The 25,750-nt window shown below is 64.1% G+C and overlaps 1 protein-coding gene across 4 annotated transcripts; it reads left to right on the top strand.

Annotated features, from left to right (window-relative positions):
* The first annotated feature begins 117 nt into the window (after positions 1–117).
* On the top strand, positions 118–25,245 carry SMTN (smoothelin). Of its 4 annotated transcripts, XM_068157123.1 has the most exons (22): positions 118–252; positions 7,292–7,452; positions 7,683–7,776; positions 7,850–7,928; positions 8,042–8,367; positions 9,869–9,971; positions 10,185–10,432; positions 10,559–10,622; positions 11,885–11,977; positions 12,442–12,828; positions 14,030–14,133; positions 16,238–16,480; positions 17,480–17,641; positions 17,735–17,810; positions 18,056–18,220; positions 18,822–18,884; positions 19,054–19,117; positions 19,909–20,079; positions 20,163–20,286; positions 20,367–20,518; positions 21,820–21,991; positions 24,408–24,498. In XM_068157123.1, exons 1-21 carry the CDS (start codon positions 202–204, stop codon positions 21,962–21,964), a joined length of 3,075 nt encoding a protein of 1,024 aa, XP_068013224.1. In that variant the 5' UTR covers positions 118–201; the 3' UTR covers positions 21,965–21,991; positions 24,408–24,498. The 4 variants fall into 4 exon arrangements, with proteins under 4 accessions (XP_068013224.1, XP_068013223.1, XP_068013226.1 ...); XM_068157122.1 differs by lacking the exon at positions 21,820–21,991 and having other exon boundaries at positions 24,408–25,245; XM_068157125.1 differs by lacking the exon at positions 16,238–16,480.
* Positions 25,246–25,750: the final 505 nt, after the last annotated feature.

Here is a 25,750-nt window from a genome sequence, read left to right as displayed (position 1 = left end):
CGAGGGGCCGGGGCCTGGCGGGGCCGGGGGCGGTCCCGGCGCCAGGAGCCAATGGCGGCGGCGGCGGCGGGCGGGGCCGGGCGCGGGAAGCGGCGGATCGGGTCGGGTCGGGCCGGGCGGAGTGGGGTTGGTGTCGCATCGCACCGGCCGCCCTTTGTTGTGCGGCCACCGCGGAGCCCGGGGCCGGCGGCAGCGGCAGAAATGTCCCAGGAGAAGCTGCTCGGCATGGACGAGGGAGCCCTGCGCAAGCTGGTGAGAGGCTCTGCGGGGAGCGGCGCCGTGCATGCCCACCGGTGCTGCCTCGGTTCCCCGTGCCCCGACAAGCGGGGAGCCGCGGGGAGCGTCCGGGGCGCGGGCGGAACGGGCAGCCGGGCTGCGGTCCGGCGGCTGAGCGGTACCGGGGGTACCGTCTGAGGCTCCGCAGGCGGCGGGGGTGCTGCTGCGGCGTTTGTTTGAGGGGATCCCGGGCGGAGCTGCTGCGGGGTTTGTTTGGGGGGATCCCCGGCAAGCGGCACCTGGAGGGGCCCGAGCTGGCCTAGGTCGGAGCTTCGGGCACGGGCGATCTGCAGCACAACCCCTGTCGCGCCCCAGTGACTCCAGAGCCTCTGGCCCTGCCGCCCCGGCTCTCTGCTCGCCCCTGCGCCCAGGCTGTGCCATCTGTCCCGTGGCTCCATCTCTCTGGGCCGGGGGGGTCCGGCCTGAGGCGTTTCCTGCCGCTCGCTCGTTACCTGCTCGCCACTCTCCGGGTGCCAACTGCCATCCGGCTCGGCGCCCTGCTCCCGCGCTGCCCGCGGGCTGGCTCCGTGCCATGCGCTGCTCCCCAGGCTCGGTGCCCGAATGACTGGGCGGCAGCTGCTGGAGCAACGTCCGAGTCGCTTCCCTGCCCGGTTCGTTCCCCTTGGAGTAAGAGCCGGAGCCGAGCCTTGGCTACTGGGGCCGGGTGTGGGGCTGGCGGGGGATGTGTTCTAGATGTGCGGCTCTGGGTGCCAGGCTCTGACCGCAAGGCTCTGACCTGCTCGGCCAGGGCTGTTGTGCCCGGCAGCTGTCCAGCTCTGGGTAGCACCTTTCTTCCAGCCCCAGGGCACCGCAGGCTGGTGGCCGGGGTTCGCTGGGTGTCCCGGCGCTGGGATGCTTGCAGCAGGAAGCCGCCGCAGCCGGGAAGGCCTCGTCCGCGGGAACAGGAAAGGGTCGGGGTGCCCGGCAGCGGCGGGAAGCGGGAGCTGTGCCAGGCCATGGGCAGGGCATCGGGACGGGGGCTGCGCTGCCCTGCCGGAGCCTCCTGACGTGCCACCTTCAGCCTGCGCTGGGCGAGGACGCGCAGACCTGCCCCTTGCTTGTGGGCTTAGAAGCCCAGCCGCTCTCCGTGGGATGGCACTAGAGACAACAGGGACCCGGGAGGTGTGGGTATGGGCAGTCTGGGTTTGCTCCCTGCTCCCCTGGTGCTCCAGTGCTGTCCCGGCTGAGGTCTCGGGGCTGAGATGAAACTCATGTGGCTGGGGTGTGGGTCTGGGGAGTTGAATCTTACCCACGCGGCTTTGTCTGTGACCCGCTGGGGCTTCGCATCCCCAGAGCACCCTGCTCGTACTCGAGTCTCCCTGTGCCCGTGTGGCGTGGGCTGGGGAAAGCCTGTTCCAAGCTGACGTGAGGCAGTGCAGGAATTATTTTTCTGGTTAGGTTTTGGCTGCGCTGGGCTGGAAGAGGATTATTAGCCCATATAAGGCAAAACTGCCTCTCCCACCGCTTCCTCCCAGCTCTTCTGCTCTGAACTGTTTCTCCTCCTCCTTTCTTCCAGCGAGTGAGACCTTAGCAGCCGTGTGTGATGTCCCTGGGGTTCCTGGAAGAAGGAGGTTGGGGACACTGGGGCAGGTCCCTGCAGTCCTTCACTGGGACTGCTGCAGTGCTGGCCGGGCTGGGAGCTGCTGTGGAACCTCTACCCACTGTGTCCCTCCCACAGGCGTCCGTGTAGTTCCCTTCCCAGCTGCCTGCTGGGACTCCAGCCCCAGCGAAGCCAGTTGGGATGAACTTGTGGTGCAGCAGCACCAAGAGGTGACCAGGACTTGGAGGAGCTGTGGGGAACAGGGTGGGTGCTGCTGCAGGGTGACCCTTAGCTGGATGTCTGAAAGCTGGGGGTTGTTTGAGCACACAAGGCTGTGCTGAACTCCAGGCTGTTGTCTGCTGACCCTGGGCTGGGAAATGCTTCCCTCTCCTCGCCCCTCCAGGTCTCAGCCTGGTTAATTGGACAGGCAGGATGCAAGTCCCCTTGCAGGCAGGGGCAGGGCAGGCTTGAGCTAGGAAAGTCACATCCAAGAGGTCACCTTCTTGCACCTGCTGGCCTTTGGGAAGGGTTTCAGTGGCCCTGAGGAACATTGCATCCATCACCCAGCTGTCCTCCCTGCTGTCCTCTGCCTGGGAGGCAGCCTCACTGCCTGTTGCTCCTTCCAAAGGTGGCAGTGAAGCTTGCTGGCTGCTTGAGGTGCTTGATGTGCCTGGCTCCTGCGCCCAGAGAAGTTTCCCTGTGGCCAGGTTCCCAAGTGCTCTGAGCTCAGCTGCTTCAGGAGGCTGGAGGGAGGGAGGGAGGGATGGGTGCAGGGCTAATTACAGCCTGCGTGAAGGAGCATTGCTGGGCTTGGACATCATCGGGAAGTAGCCCACGGGTGCCTTGCCAGCACTCTTTCCACAGAGCTGGTCTGAGCGTGTGCCAGGGAGGGGTTTGCTTGTAACCAGCAATTTGCTGCTGGCTAGGCAGGGCCAGCGCAGCTCTGGCACGTGCTGGTCCTTGGGCCTGCCCATGCCGGCAGCGCTGGCTGTGCCCTGACCACCCTCTGGCTCCAGCTGCGGTTTCCAGCACATTGCCCTTTGCCACTGGTCACAGAGCCTCCAAAGCCACTCATTTTCTCATTCCAGCTGACATGAGCTTGGGACCAGGCTCTTTATCCTGCCTTGCTGTTGATCTTCCTCCTGTGGGAGAAGCCTTCCGGGACTGGGCACAGGTCAGGCCCCAGCTAAAGCCTCCTGCTCAGGGCAGACCTGTGTTGTGCAGCGCATGGGTGCCAGGTTGTCCTCTGCTCCAAGGGTCCTGTCATGTTTCCTAACACTTCTGGGTCCTAGAGTTGCTGCCCACCCCACACCCCCACTGTTACCCTGACCCAGCTGCCAGAACTGAGCCATCTGGAGATCAGCAAGCAGGGGCCAGAAGGAGGACCTGGGAGACTGCAGACCTGTCAGTGTGCCCTCGGTGCCAGGGAGGGTCGTGGAGCAGGTCATCTTGAGTGCCGTTGTGAAGCACGTGCAGGGCAACCAGATGAGCAGGCCCAGTTAGCATGAGCTCATGAAGGGCAGGTCCTGCTGGGCAAACCTGATCTCCCTCTACAGCGAGGTGAGCTGCTCAGTGGATGTGGGAAAGGCTGTGGATATTGTTTACCTTGACTCCAGTGAAGCTTTTGTCACAGTTTCCCACAGCATCCTGCTGCAGAACCTGGCTGCCCATGGCTTGGGGTGGGTGGGTGCTTGACTGGAGTGGTGGGGAAATGGAGCTAGGTCCAGCTGCATGTCAGTCACCAGTGGTGTCCCCCAGGGCTCATGCTGGGGCCAGTCCTGTTTAACATCTTTATCAATGATCTGGGTGAGGGCATCCAGGTGCCCTCAGGCAGTTTGCAGATGGCATTAACCTGGGTGGCAGTGCTGATCTGCTGGAGGGCAGGAGGCTCTGCAGAGGGCTCTGACCAGGCTGGATCCATGGGTCGATGCCAGTGGGATGAGGTTTAACAAACCCAAAGGCTGGGTCCAGCACTTGGGGCACAACAACCCCATTGATGCTCCAGGCTGGGGGCAGAGGGGCTGGGAACTGCCCAGCAGCAAAGGGCCTGGGGGTTGACAGCAGCTGAAGATGAACCGGCAGTGCCCAGGTGGCCAAGAAGGCCACCAGCAGCCTGGCCTGAATCAGCAATGGTGTGGGCAGCAGGAGCAGGGCAGTGATGGTGCCCCTGGACTGGGTGCTGGTGAAGCCACACCTCCAATCCTGGAGTCAGTTCTGGGCCCTCACTCAAAGAAGGACATTGAGGGCTGGAGCAGATCCAGAGAGTTGGAGAAGGGTCTGGAGAACAGGGCTGGGGAGGAGCAGCTGAGGGACCTGGGGGTGTTTGGCTGGAGAAAAGGAGGCTGAGAGGAGACCTCATTGCTCTCTACAGCTCCCTGAGGAGGTCAGAGTGAGGCTGGGGTTGGTCTCTTCTCCCAGGTCACCATCAATAGGATGAGAGGAAATGACCTCAGGTTGTGCCAAGGGAGGTTTGGGTTGGAGATGAGGAAAAATTTCTTTGTTGCAGGGGCGGTGAGGGGTTGGCACAGGCTGCCCTGGGAGGTGGTGGAGGCCACATCCCTGGAGGTGTTCCAAAACCCTGTGGCCATGGCACTTGGAGACATGGTTTGGTGGCCATGGTGGTGCTGGGTTGGTGGTGGTTGGACTGGATGCTCTTGGAGGGCTTTTCCAACCCCAACTATTCTGTGATTCTGTGATCTACTGCCAGTAGCTTCTCTAGGGACAGAGCAGGGCTGCAGCCCCCCAGCATGCAGGGGAGAGTTTTTCTGTCCTCAAGGCCTTTCCAGGGCTGCAGGCAGAGCCATGCTTGATGCGGGGACCTCTGCCTCTTGTTTTGGGTTGTTCCAGGCTCCCTCACTCTCCCAGCCCATTGCTGCCACCCCACAGATGGTGGTGCTGGGCTCCCTGGCTGGCCAAAGTGGCTGCTAGCCCTGCTGGAACAGCCAAGGGAAGTCTCTGTCTCAGTGCCTTCATCATGGCAGCTGTGTCCCTGTCCCTGGCAGCATCCCCAGGGTGCAGGCAGCTGCCCCAGGGCAGGCCTGGTGCAGATGGGGATTGGGAGGCTCAGGCTGCTTTCCTCCCCAGCATGCCCCCTGCCCGGCAGCACAGCAGCTCCTGCTCTTCCTGCCCACTGCCTTGCTTAATAATAATAAACTTAATAATAAACCAAACCAGGTTGGAAGAGACCTTTAAGATCATCCTGTCCAACCCATCAACCAATCCAACCCACCCAAACAGCTAACCCATGGCACCAAGCACCCTGTCAAGTCTCCTCCTGAACACCTCCAGTGATGGTGACTCCATCGCCTCCCCAGGCAGCCCATTCCAATGGGCAATCACTCTCTCTGTATAGAACTTCTTCCTAACATCCAACCTAAACCTCCCCTGGCACAGCCTGAGACTGTGTCCTCTTGTTCTGGTGCTGGCTGCCTGGGAGAAGAGACCAACCTCTGCCTGTCTACAACCTCCCTTTAGGTAGTTGTAGAGAGCAATAAGGTCACCCCTGAGTCTCCTCTTCTCCAGGCTAAGCAGCCCCAGCTCCCTCAGCCTCTCCTCACAGGGCTGTGTTCCAAGCCCCTCACCAACTTTGTTGCCCTTCTCTGGACTCGTTCCAGCAAGTCAACCTCCTTCCTAAACTGAGGGGCCCAGAACTGGACACAGGACTCAAGGTGTGGCCTAACCAGTGCAGTGTACAGGGGCAGAATGACCTCCCTGCTCCTGCTGGCCACACTGTTCCTGATGCAGGCCAGGATGCCATTGGCCCTCCTGGCTGCCTGGGCACACTGCAGGCTCCTGTTCAGCCTACCATTGACCAGTACCCCCAGGTCCCTCTCTGCCTGGCTGCTCTCAGCCACTCTGACCCCAGCCTGTAGCTGTGCCTGGGGTTGTTGTGGCCAATGTGCAGAACCCAGCACTTGGATGTGTTCAATCTCATGCCGTTGCTCTTACACCAGCAGAGGTGCCAGCTCCAGAGAAGAGCCCAGGGAGCTTCAGGCCTCAGCTCCAGGCTCATGCTGCTGTGGAATACCACCTGCAGTGTGCTGGGAGGGGTGGCACTGCCAGCTGGCATGGCGTGGGCCTGGAGAGTGAGAGGCATCACCCCAGCTTCAAGTGGCTCTCCCCAGTGGCAGGAATCCTCAGCGCTGGGCTGGCCCAGAGCTGGCTGCCCTGCTGGTTGGTGATGCTCCTGGCTGAAGGACCACGGCTTTGGCCATGGCTGGGCTGCTGTGTGGCACCTCTGTGCCTGCTGGCTTCACCAGCATGGAATCGTACCCTGGCGGTCCCCAGACTGAGTGGGGAGGGCAGAGGAGGATGGCTTGGCTGGAGGCTCTGTGCAGAGTGGTTTGTGCCCCTAGGCTGTGGTTTGGGAACCTCAGCTCTGCTCAGCCCGGGGGTCATACTGCAGCAGAAGCTGGGGGCGGGGTGGATGGGCCGGGGGCGGGCTGGGGGTGGCCCAGGGGGCTGGAAGGGAGGGGCCTGATGCTCTTGTCCCGCGGCCAGCCGCAGATGCGAGCATGCCAGGGCTTGGCGCTGCCAGCAGCCGCTCTGGGGCACGGGGGTCTATTTTTAACAAGCTCCATGGGAAATGTCCTCCTGGGCTCCCAGCGGTGGGTCAGCCCCCAGGTCCCGCAGCAGGGCAGGGGGAGGGCAGTGGGGCCCTGCCTGGCCTTTCCCTGCAGGTCTGGCTGCCTTCTACCCGCCTTGGGGAGCAACCTGTGCATGGTCCCCTCAAAACATTGGGGCTGGTGGCAGAGCCAGGGCTCTGCACCTGGTCTGGAAGACAGGAAGCAGCTCTGGGTGCCCATGCCAGGTCCTAATGGGTAGCATTGGGTGGGTCGAGAAGCACCCATGAGATGCTCTTGGAGGAGCTGAGGGGGGGTTCATGGCTGTGCTTCCCCCATAGAGGGTTGGACTTTGATTTAGGCCCATATCTCACTCGTGGGTTTGGCTCCAAGAGCCACCTGCCATACCCTGGTGCTGAGTGAGGGTGGAGAGGGCTGCGGTGGGGCTGGCTGGAACCCATCCCCAGTGAATTACTGGGACCCTCCTAACCAGCACCTCTGGAGGATGCAGGGGTGGTGGGGGGACAGACTCTCCTGTCATGCTCACTGCTGCAGGGGCTGACGTGGGTGGGAGGGCTTGTCCTGTGCTGCTGGCATGAGGGGGCAGGGTCGCAGGGATCCAACCCTTGGGGGGGCTACCCAGACCACCGGTAGTACACGTGGCCCCATCTCCTCACCCCTCCGGCGCCTGGAGCTCATGGTGCCACTGTGGCAGCCCCAACAACCCGCTCCCGGGGGGGCTGTGCCCACTGGCCTGCAGGGCCGGGCAGTGCCAGGCAGCGTGTGCCACGCGCGTGGGCACCGCTGGACAGGCAGCCCCATTGTACGCCGCGTGGGCAGCCCGGCCAAGGGTGGCACCGGGGGAGAGCACAGGGGCCAGAGGCAGCGCTGAGCCCTGCCCTGTCCCACCCAGCTGGAGGCGACGGTGGACCTGGCGGAGCGGCGCCAGATCCGCTCGGCCATCAGGGAGCTGCAGCGGCAGGAGCTGGAGTGGGACGAGGAGGCGCTGGCGTCCAAGCGGTTCCGGGCGGAGCGCGGCAGCCACCGGCAGGACGACAAAGAGAACTGGCCACGGTGGGTGCAGCGTGGGGCTGGGGCGCTGCCCACCCTCTGCCCGGCCCCCCTGTGGCTTGGGCAGGTTTGGATGGGAGCAGCGCAAGCACTGTGCAGCTTGGCACAGTTAGGGGGGGGGGGGCGGAAGGAGGGTGCCCATTGGCCTGAGTTTGCCAGCTGCCCACGAAGGCACTTTGCTCCCCGAGAGCACCCACGGCAGCTCCTGGCTGGCTGCTCTCCCCCTTGTGCAGGTCCCGGCGCCTGGAGGAGGAGGAGCAGATGGCCCTGGCCGCCCTGTCCCGGCAGCTTGAAGCCATCACCGACGTGGAGGAGCTGACCAAGCTGGTGAGCCAGCGGGGCCGGGGCGTGCGGGGGGCCGCCGCTGTGCCAGGGTAACCCTGCTCTGCTTCCCTGGCAGCTGCGGGCAGCGGGCGAGTACGAGGAGCGCAAACTGATCCGAGCTGCTATCCGCAAGCTGCGGGCGGAAGAGATCGAAGGTGAGGCACCGCCTGTGCCCTGGGGGCAGCTCTCCTAGGGAGCCTGGCGGGCTGTGGGCAGCTGGCTGCTGCCTGAGCACCTTCCTGAGCGCCGCCTTTGCCCTCCCCTGCAGCCGCGGCGCTGGCTGTGAACGCGCAGAGCAGGCGCGGGCGCGGCAGCGAACGCCCCGCTGAGCCCCGGGAGGAGGAGAGCGGCCGCAGGGACGACGCCGGAGCGCCAGCCCCGGCTGCCAGGGAGAAGAGCAGCCAGAGGGCCGATACTGAGCTGCCAGCCCCGGCTGGCCACAGGGAGAGCCATGGGGAGGGCACCGCCAAGCCCCTGGCCGCAGGCAGCAATGGGGAGCACGGCCAACAGGACGATACGGAGCCTGGCCGTGAGGAGAGCAGCTACGGGGGTGCTGCAGAGCTGCCCCCTGCCCAGGAGCACAAGGGCTCAGTGGTGAGTGTGGAGGGTGCTGCGGAACAGGCAGGGCCACCAACGACCTCCTGTCCCTTACCTTGGGCTCCTGTGCCAGCCTGCCTGGGCACAAGCCCATGGGGTAGGTGGAGTTGGGATCTCTGTGGACACAACTGGGCTGTGCCAGCATGCTCCCAGCAGTGGTGGGTTGGGCTGGGGGGCTCAGCTATGGGTGTCTCTAGTCCTCTCCCTGAGGTGTGGGTGCTGTAGCTGAGCTGTCTGCACTCCTCTCCCCAAGCCAGGTGATCCTGGTAGGAGCTCCAGGACTCACTTTGGAGTGAGGCTGCTGCCCGCTAGTTGTAGTGAGAGCTCTGGATGGGGGAAGGAGGAGAGCTGTGGATGGGGGAAGGAGGAGCTGGTGGGCAGGGCTGGAAGGAACAAGGGCAGGCCTGGGGTTTCCTCTGCAGTGGCAATGACATCCCATAGGGCACTGTGGCTCTGCTGGTGGCAGGGGATCCATGCAGACACCATGCCCACTGTGGGAGGGGGTGGGGAGGAGATGGGTACCAGCCCAGCTGGGCAGGAAGGCATGAGTGTCTGCATCTGCCTCTGCTCAGCCCAGCTTCCTCCTCTGCCTGCCCTGGGGCTGTGGCAAGAAGCTGCAGGAGGGATGTGGCCCTGTGCCACCTTTCAGCACTGTCTGCCTTCCCCATGTGGATGTGCTGGCAGCCTGCCTCTGATCCTGGCTGTGCTGGGACATCTGAGCAGCCAGCAGGGCTGTCCCCACTCTTTCTGGCTGATTAGTCCAAACCTGAGGGCATTTCCCTTAAACAGCAGCTGCAGGTGTCCCTGGATTTGGGTCCTGGCTCCTCTGTGCCCCCTCAGGGGTTAGTCCCTTTTGGGCCTTCCCCTGTCCTGGAGCCACATCAGCACCTGTGCCCATGCAGTGCTCCTAGAGGCACTGGCACAACCAGGACTGGCACACTGTGTCCTGGCTGGTGACAGCAGGACAGCCTGGCCCTGCTCAGGAGGGTGTTAGTGGCACACTGGTAAGCTGTGTGTGGTCCTGCATCCAGGGCATCCCATGGCTCACTGAGCAGAGCTGCTGGTGCCATAGGCAGGGACAGGGGGATTCAAAACTGGGTGCTTCCTGCCTCATGGAGCCCCACCAAGGTGCCTGGGCTGAGGGGCATAAGGGAGCATGGGCACTGGGTAGGGAGGGGCTGTCTCTCCTCCCAGCTTCTAGCTGGACAGTGTCCTAAGGGCAGAGGCCACAGAGGGATGCAAGAGCCAACTCCTTGTTCCATGCCCTGGCACTTATCAGCCCCAGGAGGCAGCAGGATGTGGGGATGCTACTTGCCCCCCATCCAGCCTCCTGCGGTGACCCCTGTGCAGAAGGTGGCTTGTCCCTCCCTGGCAGGATGGAAGCAGAGACCTGGGTGGCATAAGAGGCCACAGTGCCTGGCCAGATGAGGGAGCAAGGATGATTCAGGGTGATGCAGTCCAACACTGGGATGAGGCTTTTGCCCCCTGCTCTCCCCAGGCCCATGAGCCAGATGAGATAGTGGAGCAGGAGCATGGCCCAGCTGGGATGCAGGAGCTACACAGACAGCCTACAGGAGACCTTCAGAAACCCAGTACCCAGGGTGAGTCCCCACAAAAGCCCTGCCCAGGAGCATTCCCAGGGCTGGAGCAGCACCAGGGCCAGCCGTGGGCAGGGGTGGGAGGAGGAAGAGGGCAGCGTGGTGTCTGCCAGTGGTGCGGGCAAGGGAGCCAGGTGGCTGGTGGGGCTGTGGGAGCAAGGATGCTCTGCAGGCAGCCACAGGCTTTCCCCACCCAGAGCTTCTTTCTCCCCACAGCCACGGTCTCGGGGACCCTTGTGGTCCTGGAGTTGCAGCCAGCCCCAGAGCTTGGCCCAGAACCTGAAGATAGTGGCAAGGAGTTGGAGCGGGATCAGCCATGCCCCCTGGGCACTGCCCAGCCTAAAGGGCAGCATCAGACAGCCTGGAAGGAAGGCAGCCTGGGCAGCCCTGCCCCTGCCCGGGAGCCCACGGAGGGACAAAGCCAGGCTGAGCAGCTGCCCAGTGCTGGTAGCCGGAGCAGCCAGGTACAGGGGCTGGCAGAGGCTGGGGCCCTGCTGCCTCAGGGGCTGGTGGTCCTGTGGATGCAGGCAGCGTGGTGGGGGTGTGTGTGCCCCCCCAGCTGAGTGCTGTGCCCCTTTCTCTCCGTGCAGCTCAGTGTCAGGGTGTGCAGCCAAGTGGTGGGGCCAGCCGGCAGGCGTGGGGAGCTGCCTGTGGGTAAGTGCAGCCCCACAGGGAGGCAGTGCTGGGGCTGTGCTCCCCCCCCCAGTGCTGCCCAGGGGGTGCCCCCCACTGTCCCCCTGCCCCGCAGCATGCGCGGCCAGCGGCGTGGGGAGCAGAGCTGTCCCTGGGGACCTGACTCCAGCCCACACAGGCTGAGGAAGGAATGTGTGGGCAGGATGTGGCCAGGCCAGCCCTAGCCAGGGGCCGTTTGCTGCTCAGCTGTGTGGTGGTGGTGGTCCTGACCCCGGCTGGGTGCCCGGGGAGCGGGGTGCCAGGCTGGCTGTTTACCAAGTGCCCCAGCTGCAGGCTGGGCAGCAGGAGGGCCATGAAAGGGAATGGGTGGCGGCAGCAAACCCAGGCCTTTTGCATTCTTTGTCCCAATAAGGCCAGGAGCCCTGCGCCAGCTGGCCCTGACCCCCCTCTGGGGCTGCACTCGCTGGCCCAGCCGGGGCTCAGCACCCTCAGCGTCCTCCCTGTAGTGTTGAGGGATGGCAGCGGTCACCAGCTGTCATTTTTCTGCTGCTAGGGAAAACATCCCCACAGCTGTGCCCTGTGCTGGGGGGGGGGGGGGTGCCCAGAAAACATCTCTCTGCCCCCCCAGGGTCAGAGTTCACAGTTGAAGCCACCCTTGCAGGTGGAGGTCCCCTCCCTCAAACAGGCACTAGCAGTCTGTTGGCTCTTGGGAAGGCAGAACCCCCGGGGGGATGCTGGAGGGGGTGGGCTGCAGTGTGGCACAGCCCCAGGGCAGAGGGAAACATGCAGGACCCGACCCCCCTTGCCTCACCTTGGGGCTCAAATCTGGGTGCCAGAGAAAGGCTGAGACCCCAGCTTGGACATCGCTGATTTTGGCCCCAGGCCAAAGCGCTGCCTGTTCAGTGCCCACCCGCACCCTGGGTGCCTCCTGGGTGGAGGCTGAGCCCCTGGGCCCCCTTGCCTTCTCCAGAGGTAGTGCTGGGCTGGCCCTGCTCTGCCAGGGCCTGATGGCTGCAGAGGTGATCTTTCAGCATCCATCCCAGACCCCAGTCTCCGTGGCATGGCTTGGCACTGAAGTGCCAGCTGCCCAGGCTGCAAGAGCAGTCTACAAGTGCTGGCAGACTTTGGCACTACCCCCTGGGGGGTGTGGGGTGACAGGGTGGGGGGCCCCTGGCATGTGCTGTGCCAAAGAGGGTGTGGGGGATGGCAACAGCAGCCTGTACCCGTGCTCACCCTGCCTCCCTTGTCCTCTTCCTTGCATCTCTGCCCTGCCACCTGCCAAGTGTCAGTGCTCGCCCCAGGGACCCCAGCTCGGCTCGGTACTCACCGCGGGGAGCAGGAGTCCTCCTCCAGCCGGCACCCTGCTGGCTGCACTGGTAAGGTCCCAGCCGCGGCTGCCTCTGCTCTCTGCTCTCTGCTTTCTGCTCCTCGGTGGCAGGAGGTCCTCGGTGCAGCCTGGGCAGGCATGGCAGGAGCCCTGTGCTGAGCTGCCTGCCCACCTGCTTTCTTGCCCCCTGTCTGTCATCTGCACAAGCAACCAGGCCTCAGCCAGGAGCAAAGGGGCAAAAGCTCTATGGGGCAGCAGCCAGCCTGGGGGGAAACAGCATGTGTGGGCAAGAGCCTGGAGGCAAGGGGTGGCATCCTGCATGGTGTGCGCACTCTGGGGGTGGGCAGCATGCGTGGTGGGGCACTCCGGGACGGGGAGGCGGCATGCATCATGGAGGGCACCCCCGTGGGCTGCATGCATGCTGGATCCAAAGAGGGAGGTGCAGCACGTATGGCAGAGCCACCCGTGGGTCACTGCAGCCCTGCTGCCCCCGCTGCCCCTTGTTCCCTACAGAGCCAAGCCCCTCCGCAGCCCCGACGCGGGCGGCCTCGGTGCGGGAGCGCGCCCAGCGCTTTACCCCGGCGGGCCCGGGGCCGGCACTCGGCGCCGCGACGGCAACGGCCGGCCCGGCGGGGGCGGGCGGCTCGGGGGGGCGGGCCGGGGCCGGCCAATGGCAGCGGGAGCCCCGCACGGCCCCGCCGGGCCCCGCTCAAAACGCACGGGGCGGCAGCGGCAGAGGTGCAGAGCAGCGCCCGGCCCCGGTCTGTGCCGGTCCCCGTCCCGGTCCTTGCCCCGGCCCCGGTCTCGACGGCATGAAGACCTACTTCACCATCGAGATCAAGGATGGGCGCATCCAGCCTCTCACGCCCCGCGTCGTGGCTGCCCCCGGCCAGCGGGCAGGTGGGCGCTGGGCTGGGGTACCCACGGGAGGGGCGGGATGGGATGGGATGGGAGGAGGGGGAGGATGGGCAGCACAGGTGGCATCCATCGGGAGACCAGTTGGGAACAATGGGCAGACGACACTCGTTGCACAGATGGAATAGGGAAGCTGGGCACTGCAGGCAGCTGGGCACCACAGGGCACAAGTGGTCATCAGGGAGGTGAGGCTGAGAAAGGTGGACAGAAGGGTACCTGCTGGGGTGGCAGCCACCATGGGGGCCATGAGTGCCAGCAAGCAGGTAGGCACAGGCAGGGCCACAAGCACTGTGGTACAACAGTGGCACCACAGTGCTCCTGATGGGATGACACGAGTGGTCTGGCAGTGGAGTGAATGGCTGCTGGGCACTAACAGGGGCGTGGGCAGCAGTGAGCAGGTAGAAACCAGCAGGCAGGGGGGCAGCTGTAGGCCAGACAGGCACTGAGAGGACACAGGAGCAGCAGTGGCATTTGGGTGCTGACAGCTTGGAGGCTGAGCCGTGGGCACTGCCAGAAAAGCAGAGGCTGAGGGCAGGAGCATGCCTGGCAGCCCTCTCACCCTTTGGCAGCAGTGTGTAGCCTGCTCAGGGCAGCTCAGCCCTGGAAGGCTTTCTGGACCTATGGTCTGTCCCCATCCCCACTGCTCTGCCACCGTCGTGCCCAGAGTCCCTGCCCAGCACCCACCTTGTCCTGTCCCCACAGCCCTGCCCCATCCTCTGCCCCATGTTCATGCTCCTTGCCACTGACCTGCTGTTCCTGGGAGGTCCACACTGTCCTGCTCTGTCCCATCCCTGCTGCTGGCTGGCGTCTGGTTCAACGCTGCTCCTTACCCAGCCCTGCCTGGCACACAGATGGAGCTGGCTCAGGATGGTCCTGCAGCCACCCCCTCATGCCAGGGGGCCTTGGCTCCAGATAAAGCACTGTAGAAAGTGCCTTTCCCTGGGGAGGAATAGGAGGAAGGAAAGCCAGAGTGGTGAGGAAGGGCCTTGGCTTCTGTGTCCCCTGGCTGCCCCAGAGGCTTCCCCCTGAGCCCGGAGATCAGTGCCCACCACAGAGGCAGGCTACATGCAGCAGGCAGGCAGCCCAGACAGAGCCACCTGCCAGGCAAAAGGCTGAGCCTGCTGAGCTGAGCCTGCTGAGCTCGAGCTTAGAGACAAACCCCTTGTGCCTTTTGCTACCCTTGCAGAGGTGACCCTGGGGCTGCGGAACACCCCCATCCGCATCACCACAGTCCCCGGCGGCGCCCCCACTGTCTGCACCATCAGCAGCATCAGCTCCAATGTCACCAAGGTGAGTGCCCAGAAGGGCTGGTACCATGCAGCTGTGTCCCATTTGGGCACAGCTTGGGAGGGCTCCTGGATGTGCAGTTGGGAGCGTTGGCTGGGGTGGGCAGGTTGGTGCTGGCAGGAGCTCTGGCAGATGTCTGGATGACTTTTTCTCTCTGGGGTCTGTGCCTGGATGCACAGCCCTGGCAGCCCCATGACCCCCCTGCACCCTGGGCTGTGCCCTCTGCATGCAGATGCTTGCAGGAGTGGGGTAGGGATAGGTTCAGGAAGCCTTTTATTTGTCTCCTATTTTAAACACCCTTTAGGGTGGCAGAAACTCGGGGGGGGGGGAACTCATTGCCACCCACTCCTGTGTTTTCCCTCCTGGCAATGGAGCACATCTGTGCCACTGGTGAGCCTGCTGGGGGGAGGGGGTGTGGAAGTTCCTGAGGGTCCCTGACCCAATCTGGAGTCGTAAGATGAAGTTTTGCCTCCTCCTGCTTTGCAATCCTAAAATGGCAGCAGAGCAGCAGCCCCTGGACTGGGATTAATTCTTGGATACAACCGGGAAAAAAGACCAAAGCAATCCTTTTGCTGTGTTTTGAGGGGAGAGTGGGAGTGGGGTGCAGCCCCGACCCCTCCCCAACCCCCCATCCCCCTCAGGTGGTGGAGGTGGCTGGGCTGGGTGTGCCTAGGGGGCAGCCCCCGTGCCTGCAGCCCTTGAAGTGCTTTTATCTGCTCCTGGCCATCTAGGGTAATGTGAGGCGCTGCGCACGCAGCCTTGGCAGCAGCTGGGATGTCAAGTGTGGCGCTGCCTCTCTGGAGGCCCTGCGTGTGCCCAGCTCACCCCACGGCCTCTGCAGGCATGGCACTGGCCCCGGCCGAGGCGCTGCTCATGGATTGATAGAGTGGTTTGGGGTAGAAAGGACCTTAAAGGTCATCCAGTTCCAACCCCCTTGCCATGGGCTCACTCCAACCTTGGCTCTGCCCTCACCAGGGTGAAGCAGGCAGTGCCCAGCAGCCAGCAGGCTCTGCTGCCCGTGGGCAGAGGGGGCACTTCCTGGTGCTAATGCGCTTGGGCAGGCTTGGCTTGAGCACCCTGTCGGCTCTCATTAAGGTATTAGTGGCACTGCCCAGTAAGGGGGGGGGGAGTTGAGACCCATCAGCTGCCTGGCTGGAGACACAGCCTCCAGGTGTGCTCCTGGCGGGCAGGCCAGAAGGAGGAGGTGGCAGCGGTGCTGGCAGCCCTGCCAGGTAGGGCTGGGTCGGAGGGAGCAGAGGGGTGCAGCAGCAGGTCCTCTCACTGGCAGAGTGCTGTGCGTGCCCGTTGGGTACAGACCTGCTCCCCTTGGGGCATTCAGCAGGCAGCGTGGGGGGATGGATGGAGGCCCCCCAATAAATCATGGCTGATGGCTGCCTCAGCCTGGGGGTGGAGATGGCGCAGCATTGGGGGTGACGTCGGCCAGAGGAGGGAGGGCACTTGAGCACAAGGGTGTGAGGGTGGTCCCTGGCCTGGAGCAGGGAAGTGGTCTGGGGCAGATCCCCTCTGAGGCCCCAACTGCTGTGCCCCATCAGACCTCCCGGCCCAGCCTGGCATCAAGGGCACTGGCAGCCACCCACGGCTCGGGGCTGCCCCTCACCGAGCCACCTGGTCCTGGAGTTAGAAATGCTGCCAGTTGTTGGTGCCTTGCCTCAGCACCCCTGTGCGGGACCCCTGGCCACCGCGCCGAGAATAGCCCAGCAGGCGCGGAGCCGAGCCGTGCCGGGCCGGCCTCCAGCCGGGGGTGGTGCCCCCGACGCCCCTATAAAGGACAGAGGACAGCTGAGCAGGGCTCGCCGCAGCCATGCCGGGGGTCGGCATGGAGGGGCTGGCGCAGGCCGGGGCGGCCGAGCTGGCCGAGCTGCGGCGGGAGCTGGGAGCTTTTCGGGGGGTGGTGGAAGGGCAGCTGGAGCAGGCGTTGCGGCTGGTGGAGCCCCTGGCACGGACGCTCCAGGCGCTGGAAGAGGAGCACCTGGAGCTGCGGGCAGAGCTGGCGTGCCTGGGCCGCCGCCTCGACCTGTTGGTGCCGCAGCTAGCGCCGCAGGAGTGCCCCGGGGAGGACCTCAGCACCCTCTTTCTGGAAGCACAGGACCCTTGCGCCCACTTTAAGGGCACGGAGGAGCCCGGCGGCCCCATGGCCCACCCGCCCGCTTTCTCCAGCACTCGCCAGCAATCGACCCTGCAGCTCTCCCGGAGCGACAGCACCGTGAGCGCAGGCAGCCCTGCCCCGCGGCAGCCCCCGGAGGCGGGCGGGCAGGAGGGGGGCACTGCCCCACAGGGCTCCCAGCGACCCCAAGGATGTCAGGAGCCGAGACAAAGACCCTGGCACGAGGTGGGACTGTGGGCATGGCGCAGAGGGGCGACGCAGTGGCGCTGGGGTCTGCCACCGTTCGGGCTGGCTGCTGTCGGGGGCGGGGGGTGGGGGGTGGGGGATCGGCGCCTGCCTGTTCCGCATTGCCGGCGTGCCGGAGGCTGCTCGCAGCTGTCCTGCCCCCGCCTGCCCCCAGCAGCGGCGGGGCACAGGTGGTGGCACGGGTGCATGCGGCCAGCGTTACCTCCTGTGCTATAGACCGGGTGCCAGGCTGGGGTGGCAGGGCGCAGGCTGGGGCCAGGTGTGCGGCGGGGCTGTGCTTCAGCCCCGGGCTGGCACCTCCCTGCTTGCCTCCCTGCTGCCTCCCTGCCGCCTCCCTGCCCTATTCCGGGCCTGGCCTGCTGCCTGCCGCGCATTGCTGGGGGGTCGTGCTGAAAGGGACTTGGTGTTCTGGTCGTGCTCCGGCGGCAGGGGCCGAGCTGGCCTGGATCCCGCGCTGGGATGCGGGGGAAGCTCTTGGATCTCCTGCACAAGCTCTTCCCTCCGCTAAGTCCCTTAATGCCCTGGCAATCCATCCTGCTGCTGACGGCACACACTGGCTGTACTAGTACCTTGCCCACGCTACTGGGCACCAGGTACTGCTCAACCTGGGAGCACCTGGGCAGCCCCTACCTGCTGAAGTGTCCTGGCAGGCTGTGGTGATGAGGGTGGAGAACATTTGGGGACGTTTTGGCAGACACACTCAGTGGGTCCAGAGGCTGCCAGGCCCTCCTGGGGCAGGGGTGCTGCGGTGGAGGAGGCTGTGCTCTCCTCCCTGCTTGGGTTGCCGCAGATGCCTGTGGCCTTCCACGGGCTGTGAGCTCTTGCGTCGCATGTGGCACATCATCTTCAGCGGCCCTGGCACTGGGCAAACCTCAGGGCAATGTGGGGCTTGATGCCTGAGCAGTGAGGGGGTGTGGGAAAGCCAGGATGGCTGAGCTGGGCTGGTGGGGGTTCATCTGCACAGTGCTTTCTCTGCAGATGGAGCCAGAGGTGGTGGTGGAGCAGCACCAGGTGCCAAGGCTAGAGCCAGAGATGCCCAATGGCATGGAGAAGGTCCAGGCAAGGGAGCTGGAGAGAAGGAACAAGCTGAACATTGAGGAGCTGAACAGGATTGAGGATGAAGATGTTCTGGATAAGATGGTACCTCCTCTGCTGCTGGGCTCGTGGGGAAGGGTGAGGGGCACCCCAAGGTGGTGGTAGAGGGGTGATGCCCACCTGGGTTTCCTCCTGCAGCTGGATCAGACAACGGACTTTGAGGAGCGGCGCCTGATCCGAAATGCCATGCGAGAGCTGCGCCAGCGCAAGCGAGGTACTGGCCCTGGCACTGCGGGTGGAGTTGGCAGGGTGCTGGCGTGGGGCTGGCTAGCTGTGGTGGAGCAGGAGGCACTTGCCAGGCCTTCTGCTGCACCCCTGGCTGTGCCAGGCCGAGGATGCCATCCGCCCCACGAAGCAGTTCTGGCCTGGCAGCAGCCAGCAGGACCCCGTGTGTGGCAAGGACCGTGGCTGCTGTACCCATGCCCAGCTGCTGATGCCATCTCCCTCCTGTGCTCACAGACCAGCGGGAGAAGGAGCGGGACCAGCGGCTGCAGGAGATGAGGAGCCAGGCTGTGGTGGGCAGGACTGGTACCGCCACCGAGACCACCACCACGCAGAGCTCCCAGTCTGCCGACGGCTCCGCACACAGCACCGTCACCAAGACCGAGCGCCTCGTGCAGTCCAGTACGAGCTGGGCTGGGGGTGTCCAGGCCTCGCTTGCCCAGCAGAGGTGGCATGCTTGCCCCCTGGGAGGCTGGGCACTGTTTCCTGGGGCTGTGCCATCACAGCTCCTCTTGGCTGCTCTTGCTCCTTTTCCTGGCTCTGTCTCCTCTCTGCTGGGCACAGGAGAGGGGGTCAGGGCTGAGGTTTGCTGTTTGTCCTGTGGCTTAGCCCAGAGCTTGTCTGGGCATCTTTAAGGGATTTGCTCTGGTGATTTGCTACCCAGTTCTGCCACCGAGGTGGCAGGAGCCTTGTGTGGACACTGAACCTCAAACTTCTCTCTCAGTCCCTTGGTGCCTCCAGTCCTGGGGAGGCTGAGGGATGCTCCAGCTCCCTGCTGCTTCTGCACTGGCCTCTGCTAAGCCTGGGGGGCACATGCCATCTGTTCCCCCCTCTGCCTGCCCTGCCCATGGCTCTGCCTGCCCTGCCTGTGGCTTTGCCTTCTGGGGCTTCTTCCTGTTGCACTATGTGGCTAAAAGGGGGCTTGGCAGCAGTGAGCATTGGTGAATGCCACTGCCCCCTGGTACCAGCTGATTCCCCTGCCTCATTGCCTTGCCCTCTGCAGGTGATGGCACCAAGACCTCCCGTACCACAACCATGGAGTCGAGTTACGTGAAGAGATCAGACAGTAAGAGCTTTGTACTACCCTTTCCCCACGGCATCCTCTGGGTCTAACCCCAGGGGCACTGCTGCTGCCCAGCCATCGCTGCCTGTGGCAGAAGCACAGCCCCCAGCCTGCCTGGTGCCATTTCCCTTGGCTCCTGCCCAAGGTCTCTCTCTTTTCTCTCTCCCTGCAGCTGGCAACAGCACCTTTGTTCAAACCAAGTCGTCCTACAGCTCCTCTTCCAAGAAGACAGGCAGGTGAGTTGGGGGTGCCTCCCCTGGGCCAGCCCCAAACAGTCCCTGTCAGCCATCTGCTTTCATAAACCCTCTGTGTGTAGCTTGTGGGGATGTCTCCAAAGCCTCCTGGTCCTTGGGGCACACTTTCTGTCGCTGGTGGTCCCCCACGGGTGCCTCCCTGGGCACACAGATGTGTCTGCCAGCAGGGAACCCCAAGCCACTCCTCTTATCATAGTATCATAGTATCATTCAGGGTTGGAAAGGACCACAAGGATCATCCAGTCCCAACCCCCCTGCCATGGGCAGGGACACCCCACACTAGATCAGCCTGGCCAGAGCCTCATCCAGCCTGCTCTTAAACACCTCCAGGGACGGGGCCTCGACCACCTCCCTGGACAACACATTCCAGGGCTTCACCACTCTCATGGGGAAGAACTTCCTCCTCACATCTAGCCTGAATCTCCCCACCTCCAGCTTCATTCCATTCCCCCTAGTCCTATCACTACCTGAGATCCTGAGAAGTCCTTCCCCAGCCTTCCTGTAGGCCCCCTTCAGATACTGGAAGGCCACAATTAGGTCACCTCGGAGCCTTCTCTTCTGCAGACTGAACAGCCCCAGCTCCTTCAGTCTGTCCTCACAGGAGAGGTGCTCCAGCCCTCTGCTCATCCTTGTGGCCCTTCTCTGGACACGCTCTTCTGCCCCAGCAGTACAGAAGTCTCCAAAGTGTGGTGCCTGGCGATGGGCTGAGGCCACCTTGTGCCCATCCCCGGGCTGCCTGCCAGCCCTCTTAGGTTTGTCTGTGTCTCCTCCAGTATCTTTGACCGTGAGGATGAGAGTGCCTCCAGGCAGAGCAGCCTGGCTGCCCTGGAGCGCCGCCAGGCTGAGAAGAAGAAGGAGCTGATGAAAGCTCAGAGCCTCCCCAAGACATCGGCTTCTCAGGCTCGCAAGGCCATGATGGAGAAGCTGCAGAAAGAGGGTGGAAGGTGAGGCTGGGCTGGGGCAGGAGAGCTGCAGGGGTGTGTGTGACATATTTTAACATCCCCTCTCCCCTCCCCTGCCACCGCAGCTCTCCCGGCCCTGCAGCGGCACGCGGCACGGTGCAGCGCTCCTCCAGCTGCGGTGTGCCCAATGCCAACAGCATCAAGCAGATGTTGCTGGACTGGTGCAGAGCCAAGACCCGGGGCTACGAGGTGAGCGCCACCCTCCTCTCCCCGCGCCGTGCCCTAGGGGCTGGCGGCTCAGGCCCTGCTGACTCTCTGTCCCCCGGCAGCACGTGGACATCCAGAACTTCTCATCCAGCTGGAGCGATGGCATGGCCTTCTGTGCCCTGGTTCACAACTTCTTCCCCGACGCCTTCGACTACAGCCAGCTGTCACCCCAGAACCGGCGACACAACTTCGAGGTGGCCTTCTCCTCCGCAGAGTATGTAGCTCCCTTGCCCTCCAGTGGGCTCCATGGCAGCTCTCCTGCTCGCTGCCAAGGGGTGGTGGTGCTGGAGGTGGGTGCCTGGTGGCATTGCTCCTCCCCGCCTGATGCAGAGGCCGCAGCACCAGGGGAAAAGTGGAGGCTGCACGGATGCAGCCGGCGCGGCCCAGTGTTGATGTGGTGAGGGGGGGGTGTGGGTGGCTGGGCTTCCCAGGTGGCAGAGCAGCCAAAAGGCAGGGCAGCAGCCCCTCAAGCACAGCCAGCCACAGGCAGCGTGTCCTATGCTGGGGTGCCAGGCGTGGGACGGCAGCCCCTGGGGAGCTGAGGGCAGAGTTTGTCCATGCCAGGTGCCTCCTGTCACAGTCCATAGGGGCTCAAACACCATCGCAGCTTCTCCAGTCTTTTCCCTTCCCCTTTTGCTTCTGGTTTTCCTGGGTGCTGAGAGATGGGAGTGCGTCCAGCTGAAGGGCTGGCAGCCAGCCCCTCTCTCCTTCCTTCTGTCTCTCTTCCACCCACTCCTCCTCCCAGCCAGCAGCCTGCCCAGAGGCAGGGCCAGGCCGGTGGGAGTCCCACTCAGAGTGGTGGCTTGAGCTGGGAGCTCGCAGGAGCTCCCTGGGTGCCGTGGTGCTGTTTGGTGGAGCAAGAAGTGGGCCATGTGCCTGGCTCTTGGCACTCCTCTTAATGGACTTTTTGCCTTAATTGGGGAACCGGTGTGTGGACTTGAGAGAGCCATCGATCTCTCGGGCCTGGAAGCCAGGTGGCCTCTCGTCCTTCCTCCTCCAGCTCTTGTGAGCATCCTCTCCCGAGCTTCCTGCACCAGGGCTGTGCCATGCGGTTCCAAGCAGAGCTGGGCAGGAGGGCTGGGCTCGCCCCCACCATCCTCCCGGCAGCTCTATATCAGGGCTCTATAGAGTGCCGCTCCGCTCTGGAACCAGCTCCCCGAGCACCTGGCGCCAGAACACCTCACTCCTCCTCCTCCTCTTCCATCTGTCCTTCCCTCTGGACCTCACACCTCTCCACGCCACTCACCTGCTCTCCCCTCTCCCTTGCTTGTGCCCCCTGCGCTCCCCAAACCTCACTGAATGGCCTCGGTGCGGTGGTGCCTGGAGCCTCCCCGTCCCTGCATCACGCTCCCCACCCCCTCTCCCCCAGAGCATGCGAGAGCAGAGCGGCATCTGCCCGGCGGGGCGGGGAGGGGTGGGAACTGCATTGATCTGTGTCTCTTTGTTTTCTTTCTTCCTCCCCTCCCCCAACTGGGCTGTGGTCACTGGCTTGCCCCTCTCTCTCCCTGCCCCCAGGAAGCACGCAGACTGTCCGCAGTTGCTGGACGTGGAGGACATGGTCCGGATGCGCGAGCCGGATTGGAAGTGTGTGTACACATACATTCAGGAATTCTATCGCTGCCTGGTCCAGAAGGGGCTGGTAAAAACCAAAAAGTCGTAGCCCATTTTCACCCCCCCGGGAGCGATGGTGAGAACCTTCCCCTCCAAATCATCTGCCCGCACCCCGCTGCCTGGCTGCTCGCCCCGGGGAGCAGCCGCCACGGCTAGGGAAGAGGCTGGGGGATGCCGGTGGGTGCCGCGGGCAGCGGCGGCTGGAGGGGCCGAGTCGCGGCCAGGACGGGGATAGAGGCAGCCAGCTGGCCTCTGAACCCACAGTATAACACCTGCGGGGCTTTGTGGGAGAGGGGGAGGCCGTGTCAGCCCAGGGGGCTGTCGGTTCTGCAGCCACAGGGAGAGGGCAGCAGCAGGAGCCAAGCCGCCGCTGCTCTTCCCTCCCCGCGGGCTGAGCTAGATCCAGGATTAGGTGCCGGGGTCCCGCTCCGGGTTGCCGTGTGGCAGAGCGAGCCCCAGCAGTGCTGGTGGGTGCAGGTGAACCCCCTGGCAATGCCCCAGCACTGCTGCTGCTTGCACCTTCTCACCCCCCCCCCCCCCCCCGGGGTGTGCAGGAGCTGCTGACCCCAGCTAGAGGGGGAGGCTGCAGCCCCTGCAGCGGAAGCCAGGCATGGGCACGGGGGCCCTGCCCATGAGGTGCTGCTTGCTCATATATGGGCAAGAGTGGGGAGCCTGGAAAGTGTGACTCAAGGCTTGGGTCCTGCCTCGTCTTGCAGTGTTTGTGCCTGTCTTCAGGGGCATCCCAGCTGGCACTGGAGCTGCTGCTCCCCCAGGCTCCGGGCACCAGCAGCACACCGGCGCCCAAACAATGGCTTTATATGGGCAGAGTTGCTCTCCTTGCACTGCTCTTGCTTTGCCATCAGACCCAGAGCCAGAGGTGGCAGTGAAAGAGAGCCTCTGGAGGTCAGGCTGGGATCTTCCTAAGGCCCTGAACGTGGCCCACCCCCACCGCAGGGTGGCTGAATCCAGGCTGTGGGCTTGGAGCCCATCGCCTGCAGCACAGCAGAAGCTTCTGTGAGAGCTGGGACAGGGGCTGGGGGCAGGGTGCCAGCAGACCTCTTGAGCTTGGGAGGCTCTCTCCTCTCCTTGGCCCTGGTGTTTCCCAGGGGGCTGGCACCAGCTGGTGGTCCCTTCTCAGCTGTGTTGGGCTATGCTGTGCTGGGGGTGCTGAGGTGTGCAGCAAGGTTACTGCATCCTGGGGAGGTGAGGGAGGGCTCAGGGGAGTGTTGTGTGGCAGCTTGGGGGTCAGATGCTCTCTGTGCTCAGAGCTGCCCAGTGCTCCTTGTCACTGGGGCAGAACCCCTGCCTGAGGGTGGTCCCAGTGCCAGAGCAGCTGGGCCAGCCATGCAGTGAGGGCTGCCAGCCTGTAGCCCTTTTGTGCCGGGGCACTCATGGTTATGTTGGACATTATCAACAGCACCCTGGGGTACTCAGCACTCTTCTGTCTTCTGGTGAGTGCTGCCATCTGCCACACTGCCTGACAAGGGTGCAGGGACCTGGGTAGGGCTTCTGCACCTGCTCACCAGCCCCCAGAAGAAGGGTGAGAGGATGGAAGTGGCCTCTGTTCCTCCATGCCCTGCTCTCTGGTGCAGTGACACCATACAGTGAGCACCAGCCATGCTGCAGCCCCTGCAAGCTGGATTCTGCCATGGCTGCCCAAGTGCCCTCAGCTGGGGAAGAGGCATGGCACCTGTAGCCCAGGGAGCTGTCTGGGTGCTGCAGGCAGGGTGAGAGCTGGGCTGCTTCCCCTTTGGTGGGCTGGCAGAAGCTGGGGTGAAGGTAGGGGTGTAGCCATGGCTGCTCTGCCAGCATCCCCCCAAGCTTGGTAGCTGCTGGACCAGGGTCCTACACAGACCCCAGGCTGGGAGGTCATAGGCACAGGCCAGTCCTGAGCTAGTTCAAACTAGGCAGTGCCCACCCCTCCAGTTGTGCTGTGCCTGAGGCTGGCAGCTCCTCTGGGCTCCAGTCCAGGACAGGTGTAGGAGCTATGCTGGCAGAGCTTAGGGGGAGGCAGGAGAGCAGGGCCAGAGCCTGCAGCAGAAATAAGGAGCAGCGTGTGATGAGGACCCCCCCCACCACACACCTCTGCCTGGAGCAGCTGGTGGAGTTGGGGGGCAGGGGAGACACAGCACAGATAGTTGGGCAGGCACGCTGGTCTTGCCCTACAATGCACTGGCATCAGCTGCAGGAGGAGCTGGGCGAGCACAGCATGAGCAGGGGCTGGCTGCCAGCACCCAAAGCTGGGGCAGAGGGCACCAGTGGGGCAGGGGCTGTGGGCAGGCAGTCCCAGTTGCAGGTATCTTGTGCCCTTCCCCAGTGCCAGGAACAGCAGGGACTGTCGGTACTACGGGGGCAGGCAGAAACCGAACCAGGGCTGAGGGCACTAGTGCCCAACACCAGCAAGCCCTGGGTGGCACGGGGTCCCCCCTGGTCTCAGCCCCTGGGGCGGGGCAGCCCAGGCAGGGGCGGTGCTGAGGGCTGCGTCTCTGCAGGATGCTGGCGGACTGCGTGCCCCTGGTGGAGGTGGAGGATATGATGATCATGGGGAAGAAGCCGGACGCCAAGTGTGTCTTCACCTACGTGCAGTCCCTCTACAACCACCTGCGGCGCCACGAGCTGCGCATGAGGCAGAAGGAGTGCTAGGAGCCTGCTCTGCTGCCCCCTGCCCTCGGGGCTGCCGGCAGCCGGGGGAGCTGCCTGCCCCAGGAAGGGCCGGGGGGCACCTGGGACTGGGAATGAAATGGGGTTCTGCCACCGGGGCAACCCCACGCCTCTGCTACCCTGGCTCTCCCTCTGCCCCAGCCAGCTGTAGGCAGGCACTGCCCGGGACGCTCCCCCAGCTTGGCTTTGCCTGCCCTGCTCCCCTCTGTTAAGTTATTTGTTCTCCAGGAGTTCTCTGGCCCCGTGGGCAGAACCTCCGTGTCCCTGGGGGAGGGAGTGGACACACCTGTGCCCTCGGGCCTGGGACTGGTGTGGCTTGGTGGTGAAGCAGGGTTGTGCAGCCCAGCCTGGGCCACAAGTGGTCGGCCCCCTGCAAGGAAGCCCTTCTGCCCACCTTGGTGCCACCTCCCTGGGGACAGCTCCGCAGCCCCCTACCGACACCCTGCTTCCCACCACACACGTGCACCCTGTAAGTGGGCTGTGGAGAGGGCAGGGAGGCAGGGGGGGAGTGGGGGGCACAAGGAAGGGCTGGGATAGCAGCCCCTGCTCTCCTGCCAGCTCAGGGCACTCCGTGCTCTGCACCACTCACCCCTCCAGCACTGTCCCTATGCCTGCACTGCCACCTACCAACACCAGCCAGACAATAAAGGTTTATTCTACAGGGTGATGCCTCTGCCTCGGCTCCTGCTCCTTGGCCACGCCGCTGCTCCCACTACAGTGGATGCCACAGTGCCCAGGGGGTGCTGGCAGCCCTGGCTGCAGCCCCACTGCTCACCTGGGCAGGGGGAGATGCACTGCAGGTGCTGCTTCTGCTCAAGGAAGATGCTCAGAGCCAAGGGGCACCATCAATGCCCTACCCTGACCACAGATGGTTGTTTCACTGCCCCCACCCGGGAGCAGACCCCAGGCTGTGCAAAACCAGGTCTGCAGATATCACAGCTGCACTCTGATGCTTTTCCCAGCCAAGAGCCAGGGATCCCTGCTGCGGGAGCACAGCCTCTGGGCTTTGGCTCTGCACTTTGGGACCCTCTTCTGGCTCACATCCACTCCCCTGTGCCCCGCCAGAGCAGCTCATCCTGAGCTGTGGTGCCTCACCTCCATCGTGCCAGGGAGAGGGTGGTACAGGAAGAGCATGGTTGGTGTGTGGGACGTTTGTTGTGAACCTGCCACCCCT

This window comes from Melanerpes formicivorus, unplaced genomic scaffold (genome assembly GCF_026170545.1).
Source record: "Melanerpes formicivorus ecotype bairdi unplaced genomic scaffold, bMelFor1.0.p_v2 SCAF_36, whole genome shotgun sequence".
Taxonomy (NCBI): Eukaryota; Metazoa; Chordata; class Aves; order Piciformes; family Picidae; genus Melanerpes; species Melanerpes formicivorus.
This window is presented reverse-complemented; position numbering and strand designations above follow the sequence as displayed.

Excerpts from the sequence above, each read along its gene's own strand:
- SMTN (XM_068157122.1), top strand. The coding sequence starts at position 202 with ATGTCCCAGGAGAAGCTGCTCGGCATGGACGAGGGAGCCCTGCGCAAG. Across the intron at positions 12,829-14,029 it reads TGCCCCCGGCCAGCGGGCAG|AGGTGACCCTGGGGCTGCGG; the intron begins GTGGGCGCTGGG and ends CTACCCTTGCAG. Across the intron at positions 18,885-19,053 it reads TTACGTGAAGAGATCAGACA|CTGGCAACAGCACCTTTGTT; the intron begins GTAAGAGCTTTG and ends CTCTCCCTGCAG.